The sequence below is a fragment of the Squalius cephalus genome (genome assembly GCF_949319135.1).
Source record: "Squalius cephalus genome assembly, chromosome: 2".
NCBI classification, from domain to species: Eukaryota; Metazoa; Chordata; class Actinopteri; order Cypriniformes; family Leuciscidae; genus Squalius; species Squalius cephalus.
In genome coordinates, this window is record NC_137123.1 from 57,873,652 (window position 1) to 57,886,683 (window position 13,032).

At 36.8% G+C, this 13,032-nt stretch overlaps 1 protein-coding gene across 1 annotated transcript; it reads right to left on the bottom strand.

Annotated features, from left to right (window-relative positions):
* Window positions 1-6,907: 6,907 nt before the first annotated feature.
* en1b (engrailed homeobox 1b) lies at window positions 6,908-11,468 on the bottom strand. The gene is made up of 2 exons (XM_079856401.1): window positions 10,676-11,468; window positions 6,908-7,853 (listed from the first exon to the last, which is right to left on the bottom strand). The coding sequence occupies exons 1-2, from the start codon at window positions 11,178-11,180 to the stop codon at window positions 7,534-7,536; spliced, it is 825 nt and encodes a 274-aa protein (XP_079712527.1). The 5' UTR covers window positions 11,181-11,468; the 3' UTR covers window positions 6,908-7,533.
* Between the last annotated feature and the right edge of the window lie 1,564 nt (window positions 11,469-13,032).

Genomic DNA, 13,032 nt, shown 5'->3' on the forward strand with positions numbered 1-13,032 from the left:
ATAATAATTACATGCAACTAATCCTAAACCAATCCTAATCCTAACAATATAGTACATGTGGTTAATATTACTCAGTGCTTAAATGTATAATTACACTGTAACAAGGACGCCTTAAAATCTAAATAAACTGGCTTTATTCAAATCAAAAATGTTATTTATTATGACTGAACAAACCTGAATTGCTACATTAGGGCTGGGTAAAAATAAAAATCAATTTAAAGGTTGGACCAGATGTAGGTTGATGCATTTTTGTGTTATACAAAATAGCATAAAGAGGTAGTTATTAAAATGCATGTGCTGCTTAAACCATGCAAGTCATTTGACAATAGCCATTTGGGTGATTCTTCAATTAAACTTACTTTTGACTACTTCAAATCAGAGTTTAAAATGTTTCATCTGTGTTAAAACGTGTAGGCCTTTCACATGTCAACTTTCAGTGATGACATGTGGCTCTTTTTGGAGAAAAAAAAAAATAGTTTGGAAAACCCTAGTTTTATATAGAGGGGATGTTAAATGTTGGGTTAGGACAAGCCCCAAATAGGCCTAGTATTAAAATGAAAATGAATTAAACGTTTTTCAAAGGCTAATTAAAAAGTGCTTTGTGTTTTGTGTTAAAATCATTCCAGAAGACAGAATAGTTCCCCTAATTTAAGAATCGCCCATTCATAAGCTCATTGTTTTAATATCCAATTTTTTTAATATACCCTACTGATGCTCTGTGGTAGTAGTGCTTGTTTCTCAGATCATGTCTTCTCAAAGGTGGGACAATCGTTCATATTCTCTCGCGGGGAATGACATCACGGCCTGTGACAGCCGTGTGCTAATTGAATATGACGAAGTGTTCTCCGGCTCACCTCTCTCCACCTCGGGACTGCACACAGCCAGCGATGAGAGACCGAGAAGGAGACTTCGCGAATCACTCGCCTTTTGAAGTGCAAGGCCGACGGTGAAAACATAGCCGCTAATGCTAGCGCGCATCGTGGAAGGCCCTGTCTGTCTGTCTGCGTCTGCCGGAGCCGGAGCCGGGAAAGTAATACCACATGTGAGAGGCACGCGGAGTGAAGAGCCTCTTGACCACCCATCGCATATTATGATACCAGGTGTCCCGCGCTTTGTTCTCTTTGTGCGTGTACCTTCATTATATAAAAAAGCGCCTTGACAGGATGGGCTCTGAAAAATCTGCACAGCAGATGCCATTGTGAACGGGGTGAACACCCACCGCTGTCCCACGATAGGACCCCTTCTGTTTGTAATTAGAATTCTTGTCAACTCTTCTTCCTTTTATATGGGTCAAAGACGTGACACTTATTTTTGTCCGAAACTATTAAGTTATTTAAAAATAAATTTAAAATGCAATTCATACGAAAAATGTCTTAATTAAAAGCAATAGTGATTTTAAATATTAGGCCTAGCAATTTAAAAACAGGCCGACGGTTTTTTTTTTGTTTTTTTGTTTTTTTGTCATGTGACAGGACCCCATAAGACACTCAAGATTGTGTCAAGGTCATTAAGGTTTTTTTTTTTTTTAATCACATTTTGACATTTTATGAAAATGGATAACCCCCTACAAAAAAAAAAAAAATTTAAACTAGATTTTTTTAACAAAGCTTGCACGTTTGTATCTTCTCAGACATTCATATTTGTCATTAACCCACATTACGGTTGCGACGAAACGAAAATTTTGTTTGAGAAAAGTGTTTTTACGGCATTACTGCAGGACCTTTCAGGCAATGGGATGGGGTTGAATAGGCTGTCGTGGATCACTGAAAAACTAGTAGTTTATTTAACACATCCTAAATATTGCCATATAGCCTATATAAAGCTGAAAAGCCTATATGTTTTATCAACATCATGCATCTAAACCGGATGACCAAACTAACTGTGGTAAGACAAATTGCTACTTGAAAAAAAGATAGCCTACATTTGAAAAAATTTAAAATAAATACTTTTTTTTTAATAATGCATAGGCTATATGAGGTTTATGCATTTGCATGCTAATGAATGGACAAACTTAGAAATTTACTTACAATAAATAAAAAGTAAACAAAGTAAATTTTTCTGACTCTGAGGGGTTTAATTGCCTCAATAATAAGTGAATATATTTAAATAATTTCACAAATAGGCCTATTGTCTCTGTGTTTGCAGTAAATGTGGTATTATTTTCTCTTACTTGTATGTAAATAATGTGTGAAATAAAAATAAATAAAAAAACAGTAGGCTAATAACTTAAATAATAACGGAAAGTGTTTAGAAAGTCAGCCAGCAACAGATACAATGTTATGCAGAGTATTATTATTATTATAAATTTGTATTGATATGCATATCTCACCATATACTCTTATTTTACAAAGCCTTTGCAGCAGTTTGTGTCTGGCCCTGAGCTGCTGACCAGTTAGGGGTGGGTGGAGGGGAATGAAGGTACTTGGTTGTATCCACCATGTAATGTTCATTTATCTGCTCCCACATTTGTGGCTGCTCTCCCAGTAGTCCTAATGCCTACACTGGCGCATTGGGAGGTTAACATTCAATGCCATCCTTTGTTGAATCACCCCACCAGTATTGCCTCTGTATGCATTTGTCACACATTTCAACAGCAAAAACTGAAGTGATGTGGAACTTAAAGGAGGGAGGGGGCATGTTTAGAATAGGACAGTGCATTTTTTCGAAGGCATAGGCTATTCTGAAAACATGAGAGAATTAACAGACGTTTGACCTTAGAGCACCTTTTACACTAAAGGTTAAATAGTTTTGTTATAATGTATTTTAAAAAAAATCAAGTAGATTTGCCAGAGCATGTATGAATTAACTTCGCGTCTAATGTTTTTTTTTTTTTTTTTTTTTTTGAAGTTTGCGACAGAAAGGCATCCTCTTTCCAATGCAAGTCCCACTGATTTGATGCTTTTATCACACTTTCTGCTCAGTAATTCCTTGGGGGATTATATTTGAGTTAAGCAGTGGGGCCGCACTGGCGATGATGCCTCTGCATGCGTGCGCGCGTGCGCACAACAGAAACACATGTCAGCTGTGTGTGTAGTACAAGAGTACTGCCGTGTGTAAGCATCAAGGGCTGGTAGTGTTGAGACGCGAATAGCCCCTGAACCGCTGGCCCCCACCCACAGTGTTTTCTAATAGGATTACCAATCACTTAGCTCATATATTTGCATCCTTTAGTCCTATTCAGGGTCACTGGCCTCTTCCGCTGTTCTTTGATCAATGGTGCGCGTTCGCCTCTGGTAAACGAGGGCACAAACCGAGACAACCAAGCGAGGCTGTGAAATTTGTGCAAGCTTTTCCTGTCCTCAACCCCAGTGCCATGGCCTTCGCCTTTTCTCGTGCTTTCTCTTAAGTCCACCACTTGCCATTTTGCAAAACATCATGTCCTCCTCTCCTCCCTCCTATTTTTCATTGAAAATAGACTGGCGTTCTCTTACCTTTGCTTTGTCTGAAGTTGCTAAGTTTCTAGTGTTTCGTTTGCAGCTATACCCTGTTAAATAATCTCCATAGTTTCGTTTTTTATTGCTTTCATTTGCATATATATTAAATACATGTTGAATGGTAGCTGTAGGGCAGAATATAGTGAGGATGCGCCGATCTCAGATGCCTTTTGTTTTAGCGAAGCACCTGCTGAACGAAGCAAGGCGGTTTTGTGCCGTTTTTGAATGAGTTCTATATATTTTAACAAGGTAATGTCAGTAATTATGGTCCTTGCAGTAGATTGGATTGAACCTTTATTTGGCCCACAGCATATACGGTTATCTATGGATAAAAATAATACATAGGCTATAGTAGCCTATAGCCCAGTTCCCCAACCTTCATTATATTAAGGTTGATACATTCATGCACTTTACCCATTTTTAGGCTCAAAAGGTTGACACAAAAACCTATAGGTATAATCGTATTGTTTGAACGACTGAAGGATATTTGAACAATATTATTTTAATGTGTGATATTTTGATGTGAACAGCTAGCTGCGCATTCCGAAGGCTTTCCCCCAAACAATTGTGCAAATAGGATTTGTTAAAAACACCAGATTGTAGGTAAACGCATTAAACACAAATTAATGGGGGAGCCTACTTAATATTTGCCCGTCTATAGCTGGGCCTTGCAAGGATTTTTATTTGGATGGTCGGTAGCCTAAATAGAATGCAAATTTCACATTCAATATCTCGCTGTTATTAGGTTATTTTATTAGCAAGGTACCTAAAAAGACATAGGCTTCATTCGCTCTTTATTGTACAACTTAAAATGAATAATAAGGCCCTTCATATAACATTTTATTAAATGAGCAGAAAAGCACGAGGGATTGGCTTGTCCACGAAAGCAAATTAATAATCGTTCAAGCCTGTTTAAATAATGTCAATCGGTTTATGGCTATTAATATTTAATGTACAGGTGTTTTTGAAATGGTTCTCTTTGCTATATGTGAGTTTGTTAATTAAATTCACTGAATATTATGCGCAGCAGTTATATTAGCAGCAGAATAATTACAAATAAAAGCCGCCTGCGGGCTTCATGTGATGGCAAAACCCTCGTAGGCTATTCCACATGGAAAGGCAAAATATTTATTAATTCTACCTTTTTTTAAGTTAAAGAAAGGAATTATTCTAGTCTATATTAGAAGAGTGAAAGAAAGTATATTTAAATGAGTAAATACATTCCCTGTTTTTCTGTAATTTGTAACAATTGCGTAAAAAATGCAGAACTATAATTAATAACAATAAAGCGAGAAATCCTGTAACATTAGGCTTATACCTCTGCCTGCCCATTCCGATATTGTCACCGTTGCTATAAAAACACATGTATGACAATAAGTAAACTCTTAGCTTCAATATCATGTCCCACAATAAATGCTTCAAGAACTGAAGGTTAAAATTTGGTAAACTTATAGTCGTGCAAACACAATTGTCAAGAAATTGTATAAATCGGGAATTCAACTAAACGATTTGTGGCAGTATACTTTTGTAACAATCGTCAAAAAAAAAAAAAAAAAAAAAAATTGCAACCAGCACAACACCAGTCCCGTAAACTTAGATAGTATCTTAACATTGAGACAAAATTGCTGTAAATTATTTTCTTACGAATCACCGACAATATTTGGAATATAATATTCCAAAACAATTTATTTTAACTAATAAATGATGATAGCTACACTTCTGATGTCAACTCGCTCTGTTTATAGACATGCCTCCAAGTCCAAACATTCTAAGGCGAGGCCTGCTGGAGCAAAGAGATAAATGTTTTGTTTGTGCTACAAAGAGCGCCTATAGCCTGTAAATTTAGACAGTTGATTGTTGTTGTTGTTGTTAAGTCTTGTTTATAATATATTTTAGTATTGAGTAAGCCTTCAGAAGTAACTGTGGGAATGAACCACAGGCTAATTAAATGTGCCCATAAGTCTCGTCCCAACAATACCTGACAGCGCATTTTACATCAAGACTCATTGTTTAATACATTAAGACTGATTTCTTGTCCCGTCTTGTATTGTTTTAGTCATCATGACTCGCATGTAAAAATATGCACGTGCATACATTGAATGCAATGCATTATCTACACTAAGAGAGGTTATTGGCGAATATATTTTGTTATTTGCACCGTTCGACCCCTAAGTTAAAATGATTATATTATTGTAAACAAATTGCTTAAATTTTCTGCACATTTAATGATCAATATAGGCCTAAGATACGTTTCACATAAAAACAAATGTATTATTCACCCAAATACGGGCCGCCAGCATACTTTTATTAAACTAAAATTTCATAACAAGATTCTTTATTGCCCTATTTTGAAACGCAATGTTCAGTGCGCTTTGTCTTGAGACAATACGCGGACTGTTCAGAGAGAATGTGGTGTTTTTAAACATCCATGATTTTGTTTTGACTGCTCAGCTTGACCTTTTAACCTCGGTGGGAGAGTTTTCTGAATTTGTTCTTTGATCCCTAGACACAGGCTCCTGCACACTGCCTCGCAAAGACACTCCGCTATCCGAGCGCTTTCTGCACTGCTGTTGTCATCGCAAGAAGTCAGATGTGTGACGTTGATGCAAATTATGATAGCCTGCTATAAGCGAAACCACCAAATAGCCTACAGCGATTAATGCATGCAATCGTAGGCCTTCACGTGAAAATAAAATAAAAATAAAATAAAAAAAAGTCCATGTAGAAGATTCCGTTCCATATAGGGTGGAAGATTAATCAGACATAGCCTCGTCTTACTTTTAATTAAGTCTGGCAGATTCGCAGAGCACAATTATTTTGACATATGTACAATAGTCTACCATTGACATGCTCAGAATTTTGGTTCAAGTCAATAGTTGGATTGTTGGCGTAAAGAATGAATGCTGTCCAATTATCTCGCCTAAATTAAAATAATACAAAATGCGTTCCAAGATAGGCCTATACTTTCATTTGGAATAATAGTAGCCTATAGGTTTTTTAGTAGCCTAATATATATATATATATATATACATATAATGTGTGTGTGTGTGTGTACACATTTATATTTATATATGCTATAGGCTATTGTACATATATTTTGTGGAAGAGAACTACGCAATACTATCAGCAAGGCTCAAATTGTATAGGCTATCTATCATTTATATTAGCTGCCCTCAAAAATGCCCTTACATTTTGTATTCCATGTTTTATATTTATGTATCAAAATGGCACATATAGTTAGGCCTACATTTAGTCCTATATAAATTGAATAATCATAAATAATAATGAGTTTTAGAACAAATTTATAAATGTAGACCTTATGTTATTTCTTAAAACAGACTTGACTTTTTTTTTTTTTTTTTTTTAAATCTCCCAATATTATAATATCTCCCATCATAAAAATTGCAATACATTATCCGTAAAACACCTTTCACTTGCAGTGCAACCACACTGCCTCATTCAAACAAATTAGAGTAGCGTAGAAAAGCATCGTTTTGTGATACATTTATTAAACAAAAATCTCTCAAGGGTTTGGGAGAACGACAAGTCATTGTAGCGTTTAAATAGCTACAGATCGTGTAATTATGTTAAGGGTTTGTAGACTAGGAAAAAAAGCAATGGCACATTCTACCTTTTTTATTTCAGACAACATCATCTGAACATATTAAAATCTTTGGCTTGAAGCGTTGGTTCAGTCACGCATTTGAAGAACTGTGAGATAAGGGATTTAAGAGACAGGGCTATCACAAAAACTCTAACAAGCCTGACACTTAGGCCTACTGAAACGGTGAGCAACCACATTGGGAAAGGAGAAGAAACGTTAGAAATATACAGCAAGTAAGGAGTAATATAGACATCCCCTTACCTGGAATTAAATATATACATCTTACAGTTTTGGCTATATATAAATTTTCATAGTGTTCGTATTTAGATGCATGTCCATATACTGTATGATAAACAGAAATTTGTTTAAATATCGTATCTTCGTTTCGCAGAATTCGAAGACATCTCCTTTTCATTTGATTCATAAAAATATGAAAAAATCACTTTTGTTGGGGTCAGCGTCCATGGCCTTTTCAAGAAGAGGACCCGGGCCATTTTATTCGCTATCTTCTTTTTCATCTTGAACTGTGGTTGTGGAATGGTTGTAGAGTCCTTGAGCCATGAGCTGAAGAGCGAGGCCGTTCTTATAGCCAGTGGCCTTTTTGATTTTGGCCCTCTTATTCTGGAACCAGATTTTTATTTGTGACTCATTGAGGTTGAGTTCCTGGGCCAGCGACTGTCTCCGCTGCTCCGTAATGTACCGATTGGCTTGAAACTCGGCTTTAAGTCTCTGCAGCTGTTCAGCCGTGAAAGCGGTTCTCGGTCGCTTGTCTTCTTTCTCGCTTTTCTTCTTTTTCAATTTTCGTGTCCTTGGGCCTAGTGTAGAAACAACAATAAAACGAAGACATAAATATCATAAAGCAGTATAAACACTACATAGGTTACCCACACCTGACAGAGAATGCAACGATTGATGCGGTGTTAACACGAGGGCCTACCTGACACTTCCGTATTGGACAAGCTATTTCGGCTGCGTTCTTTTAGAAATGTCGACAAAGATTCATACTGCAGTTCATTACGCGGCCCTTTCTCGTTCGTTACTGAATAAACAATGAGTGTTTGCAATGAAACATAATGAGTGTTGGGGTGGACTATAGGCCTATTACATCAGCTGACAAGTAGACATGTAATTGCCATTTGCCAAACAGGCAATGAAACAAAATGCCGCTGAAAAAATAGTTTAGTTTGTTTTATTTCTAAGCCACAAAATATAATAGCTGTAACCATGAAATGCACTGTTAAATTGATAAGATAGTTAAGCAAATCGTAGACCTGCAATGAAAGCTTGCATGTAGGCCTCAGTCCTCGACTGTCACTTGAGCTTACGCCCAGCTAACATGGCGGGAAAGCCGAATGAGTCTTTGTGTGAGTCAGCTTATTCTTACAAAAGTTATATATATATTTTTTTAGGTTGTATTAAATGCACAGAGTATAATATAGTATAATATATTATTACTACCAGCAGACAAAATGACAACATGTCAACACATAGGCTAAGTAGGCCTATATTCGCCCTGTTTTCGACAACAATAGCAGTAGTTAAGTTCCAAATCTCCTTGTTATTGTCAGTCACACAGAAAAATAAAATCGATAGATTAATACGTTTTTGTTTTTCTCTCTATAAAACAGTCAAGCGATTGGGTATTATAAAAAAAAAAACTATATTTTAATAAAACATTTCAAAATGCAAGCTAAACTTGAAAGACGTAATGCACATAAAAAACTATTAGCTACACTATAAGGTAACCTTTGCAGACGAGCTGTGTTGATTGCTAAAGATAACTTTAGCGACATTATATTTTTAATTTTACATTTGTATGTTTTGCTCCGTTGCAACAACTGTCTTGTTATTGTTCTAGAAATAGTTTTTACCTTTAATGTATCCATGAATAATGCAGCTCATATCCAAACCCATTCATGCACAGTGTGCAATTTAAAAAAAATAAAATAAGAAAAGCTAAAGACCTGTTTACAGCATATTATGCAAAGCAAATATCACCACGCATGTGGCATTACACGCTCGTCAAGAAAACAATTTTCTGCATTATCAACAACAGATCAGGACCAAAAGCTTTTCCTTCAGGAAACTGCACTCAGATGATCGAAATTCTGCTTGCCGTCTGTGAAAGTCCAGTGCCTGATCGCTCAATCAGTAAGTCAATCAGTGAAGTCAATCAAAGCATCTTTTCCAACAAGCCAGCTGACTTTATGGCAGGTATGCAGTGTAAAAATATTTTGCAGTCAACCTAAAAATGTACTTCGTGTGGTAACATCTAAACGAACTGGCTTTTGTTGAAGTCAAACAATATTTAAAAAATAAATAAAAATACTGAAACCATGGGAATACACTGGGTTTAAGACAGGTATAAAAACCGCCTAAAGGTAAGACCTGAACACATTTACAGCGTGAGGAGATTAATAATAACAGACAACAAATATCAATCAATTCGAGTTTTAGCCCTATAACAAAATAGCAATTCAAATACGCTATTTATGCAAATATCTATTGAATATCGAATAATATCCTGCAATCATAAATTAATTACAAATATAGCCAGCAGCATAAAGTCATGGTGGATTTAACGAACGCCACAAAACTTGGTTGATTAAATCTCGGCACTTTCCTCTTCTTATCTTTCCTTTATTAAGATAAAGCTGTTTGTAGGCCTACTGAAATTATAAACATAAACTGCTTTCAGATTAACGCATACCCATGATCACAGACTAAGATCAATTAAGCGCTATACTGAGAAAAGATATGCTCGTTATTGTTGTTGTTATGAATATCATTATGCTGCTGGGAAACTGTGGTTAGACAGACTAATTTAAAACGGATTACTATTATCTAAATATATAGCCTACGTGTTATTTATTACACATTATCTATAGGCTACTTGACATTAACGTATCCACCATTCCCTTTATTGTCAATGATTGTAAGATGGTTTCATAGTAGGCTACAATTATTTTGTATTGAAAAAGGTTAATACTTTGCAGTAAGGTTTCATTAGTTAACACAATTAGTTAACATGAACTAATAATGAACTGCACTTCTACAGCATTTATTCATCTTTGTTAATGTTAACTTCAACATTTATAAAACATTATTAAAATCCAAAGTTGTATTTATTAACATTAGTTAATGCACTGTGAACTAACATGAACGTTGTACAGCTGTGTTTTTATTAACGTTAACACATACAGTAACAAATGTAGGCCTATTGCTCATGGTTAGTTCATTTTAGTTAATACATTAACTAATGTTAACAATTGAATCCTTAGGGTAAAGTTTCACCAGAAAAAGGCTAGAAATTCAAAGGGTGATCAGAACTATATAATGTTTTGAACTACACAATAAACGCACTTTGCATATTTTGTTTTTCTCCAGAAAGTGAACAAAATGGTTTGCGGCCTAAGTGACTATTGTTCGCTCATGCCTCAAAACAACCCAAGACTGCTGAACATGACAGCTTCAGACGCTGCGTAAAACGAGTTTGATTAAAACGCGCTGTAGCCAATCATAAAAAAAATAGCTCACTATGCGACCTCCAAAAAAAAAAAAAAAAAAAAGTTTTTCGCGTGCAGCGTCAATCGCTGTTTGTGAATTATGCAATGCAATTAAGAAACTAGCGCCTTACCAGATGAAGGTCTGTCCGAGTACCTGGTGCAGTACACCCACGCAGGCCATAGTAAAGGCTGCGACTCTTTAGCCGGCGGAGTTCCCCCGTTAGCGTTCACCACCACTATCGACGTCGTATTCTCCCCGTACCTTGCTGTGGTAGTTCCATTTCCCTCGACAAGCTTTGCCGAGGTCTGCTTTGAGGATGGTGAAGACGACGAGGACGAAGAAGTGCTGTCACTACTGCAGTTTGAATCCTGGCAAAGGCTGCTATTATGCGACGGCCTTATTACCATAGGGTTAACATTCTCCCTACCCGAGGTTTGCGCGCGGTCCCTACTCCCAAGATCTTTCTTGCAGCCGAAATCTGGCCGTAGAATATTGTCGATGAAAAAGTTCGTGGTTCTGTGGGCTTGCTGCGCAGCCTGGTGAGGTAAAATCGGAGGAGATGGTATATTGGGTGAGAGCGAGACGCTATCGGATTCAGTCGAATCACGACTATTTTGATCCTTTTGCTCCTCCATGACAAGCTGGATCGTGGTCTGCACTCCAAAAATTCCACTTGTTGCAAAGAGCAGTATCCGGATAGCAACAAACAAGAATACAGTCTATACTGTTAAAATAAAGGTATACGAAATACCTTAAGAGGAGCGACTGTCATAGCATCGGAATGCTTTCCGCGATCAAGGCGTTTCAAGTGTCAAAACGCACCCGTTATTCATGTCAGATAATGCATCGCGCGATGCTCCGCAGTCCCCGACTCGCTGCCCCGTGTGACAGCTCGCGCTTAACAAACTCTTTCTAAAATCACTGTGCCCCTCACATACTTTTTTCCTTAACCGGAAGCACGTGAGCGAGACACACGTGCAATAGACCAATGGGGTACCAACATCCTTGGTGTCACAAGAAGAGAATATCCAATAGAATTTTACAATCTTATGCAAATGGATGGATTTCCAAGACCAAATACGCTGGCGAACGGGAAATCCACTCTAATGAGGACTGGATGTTTTTGGATCGGCATTGGCTTTTGACAGAAAAGATCTGACACAGCTGCCTGATAATTCATTATTTTAGTTGCTCGTTGTATTTTTTGTCAAAACTAGACACTAATAACATCGCGAATAGCTATTTTCTGGGATTCTTAGTGTAGGTAGGCGATAGACGGAGCTAGTGAAAGAAAACAGGAGTGAGCCTTCATAATTTGACCAAGATTATTATTCTTTGAGACAATAAAATAAATAATGGTTAAGAATCAGAATTGCCATAAAATTAGATAGATTGATAAATAATATTAATATTAAAGTTTGCAATTATATCTCAAAATATTATAGTCTGATAGCATATAAGGTCGGCCTATATAATTCACCTAATTATCGTAATAACAAAGCAACAGACCGTATTTATAGCGCTATAGGCTACTTATTTACTTATTTTTCAGTCGAAACGTTTTGACTAGACACTGTCAAAAGTGGTAATTAAATTGCAATTGCTAGCCTACCTTAAGGATTTCTACCTGACCTAACCCATAATTCAACACACTTTTGCTGGTGTAACCTATCCTAATGTCTAGTCATATTAATGCAGCCATATTAAATAATATTTTGATTTGAATGAAAGCGTGTTAATTAGATAAATGAATCGCATTCGGGTTACATTTATAAAACAATGGACAGTTTACTGTTTACTGGCATGATCTTTAAATTGATTCACAAATGGATGGCCACATCAAGAAAATGTGGCAGCAACCGTGTTTAGTTAAAACGAAAAAAAGAATAACTCACAACATAAAAGCAGGACGTGTTAATAACAAGTAGGCTAAATGGTTTAAAGTTTCACCAATTAGGCTACGCAAAATAATACGCCAAAAGGGGAAGCAGGAACGCACGCACACAAAACATTTAGAATTTTAGTAGCCTACATGCAGCATTTATTCATATAAAACTGGTTGGGTTGAAATCTTTATTCGAAAAGCTCGAGTGGGTACTTAATAAATTTCTAATTAGGACACTATCAATATGCTATTTGAGCCAAGTAGCCATTGTGAGGCACGCTCCTTTTCAGGCGGTAAATTAGCACTCCAGCTCTTATCTCGGCTGCATGCGACGTCTTGAGAGGGGCTGCAAAAGATAATTTATAGGTTTTAATTAGCGCCCATTCCGCCTGATCAGCTTGGCGTTCATCACTAGCGAGTGAATAAAAGCCGGTCAAAAGCACTGTCACTAGCCGCTGGCAGGGCGCTTTATCAAGGTAAGCAGGGCCGTATTACATGAGGTGTAGAGGCGACGTAATTTCCCCAGTGCTGATAAAGCCCGTTGAATAATGCCGGAGTCATCTGAGACACCATTTACTGAAATGACTTTATTGACGACTTAA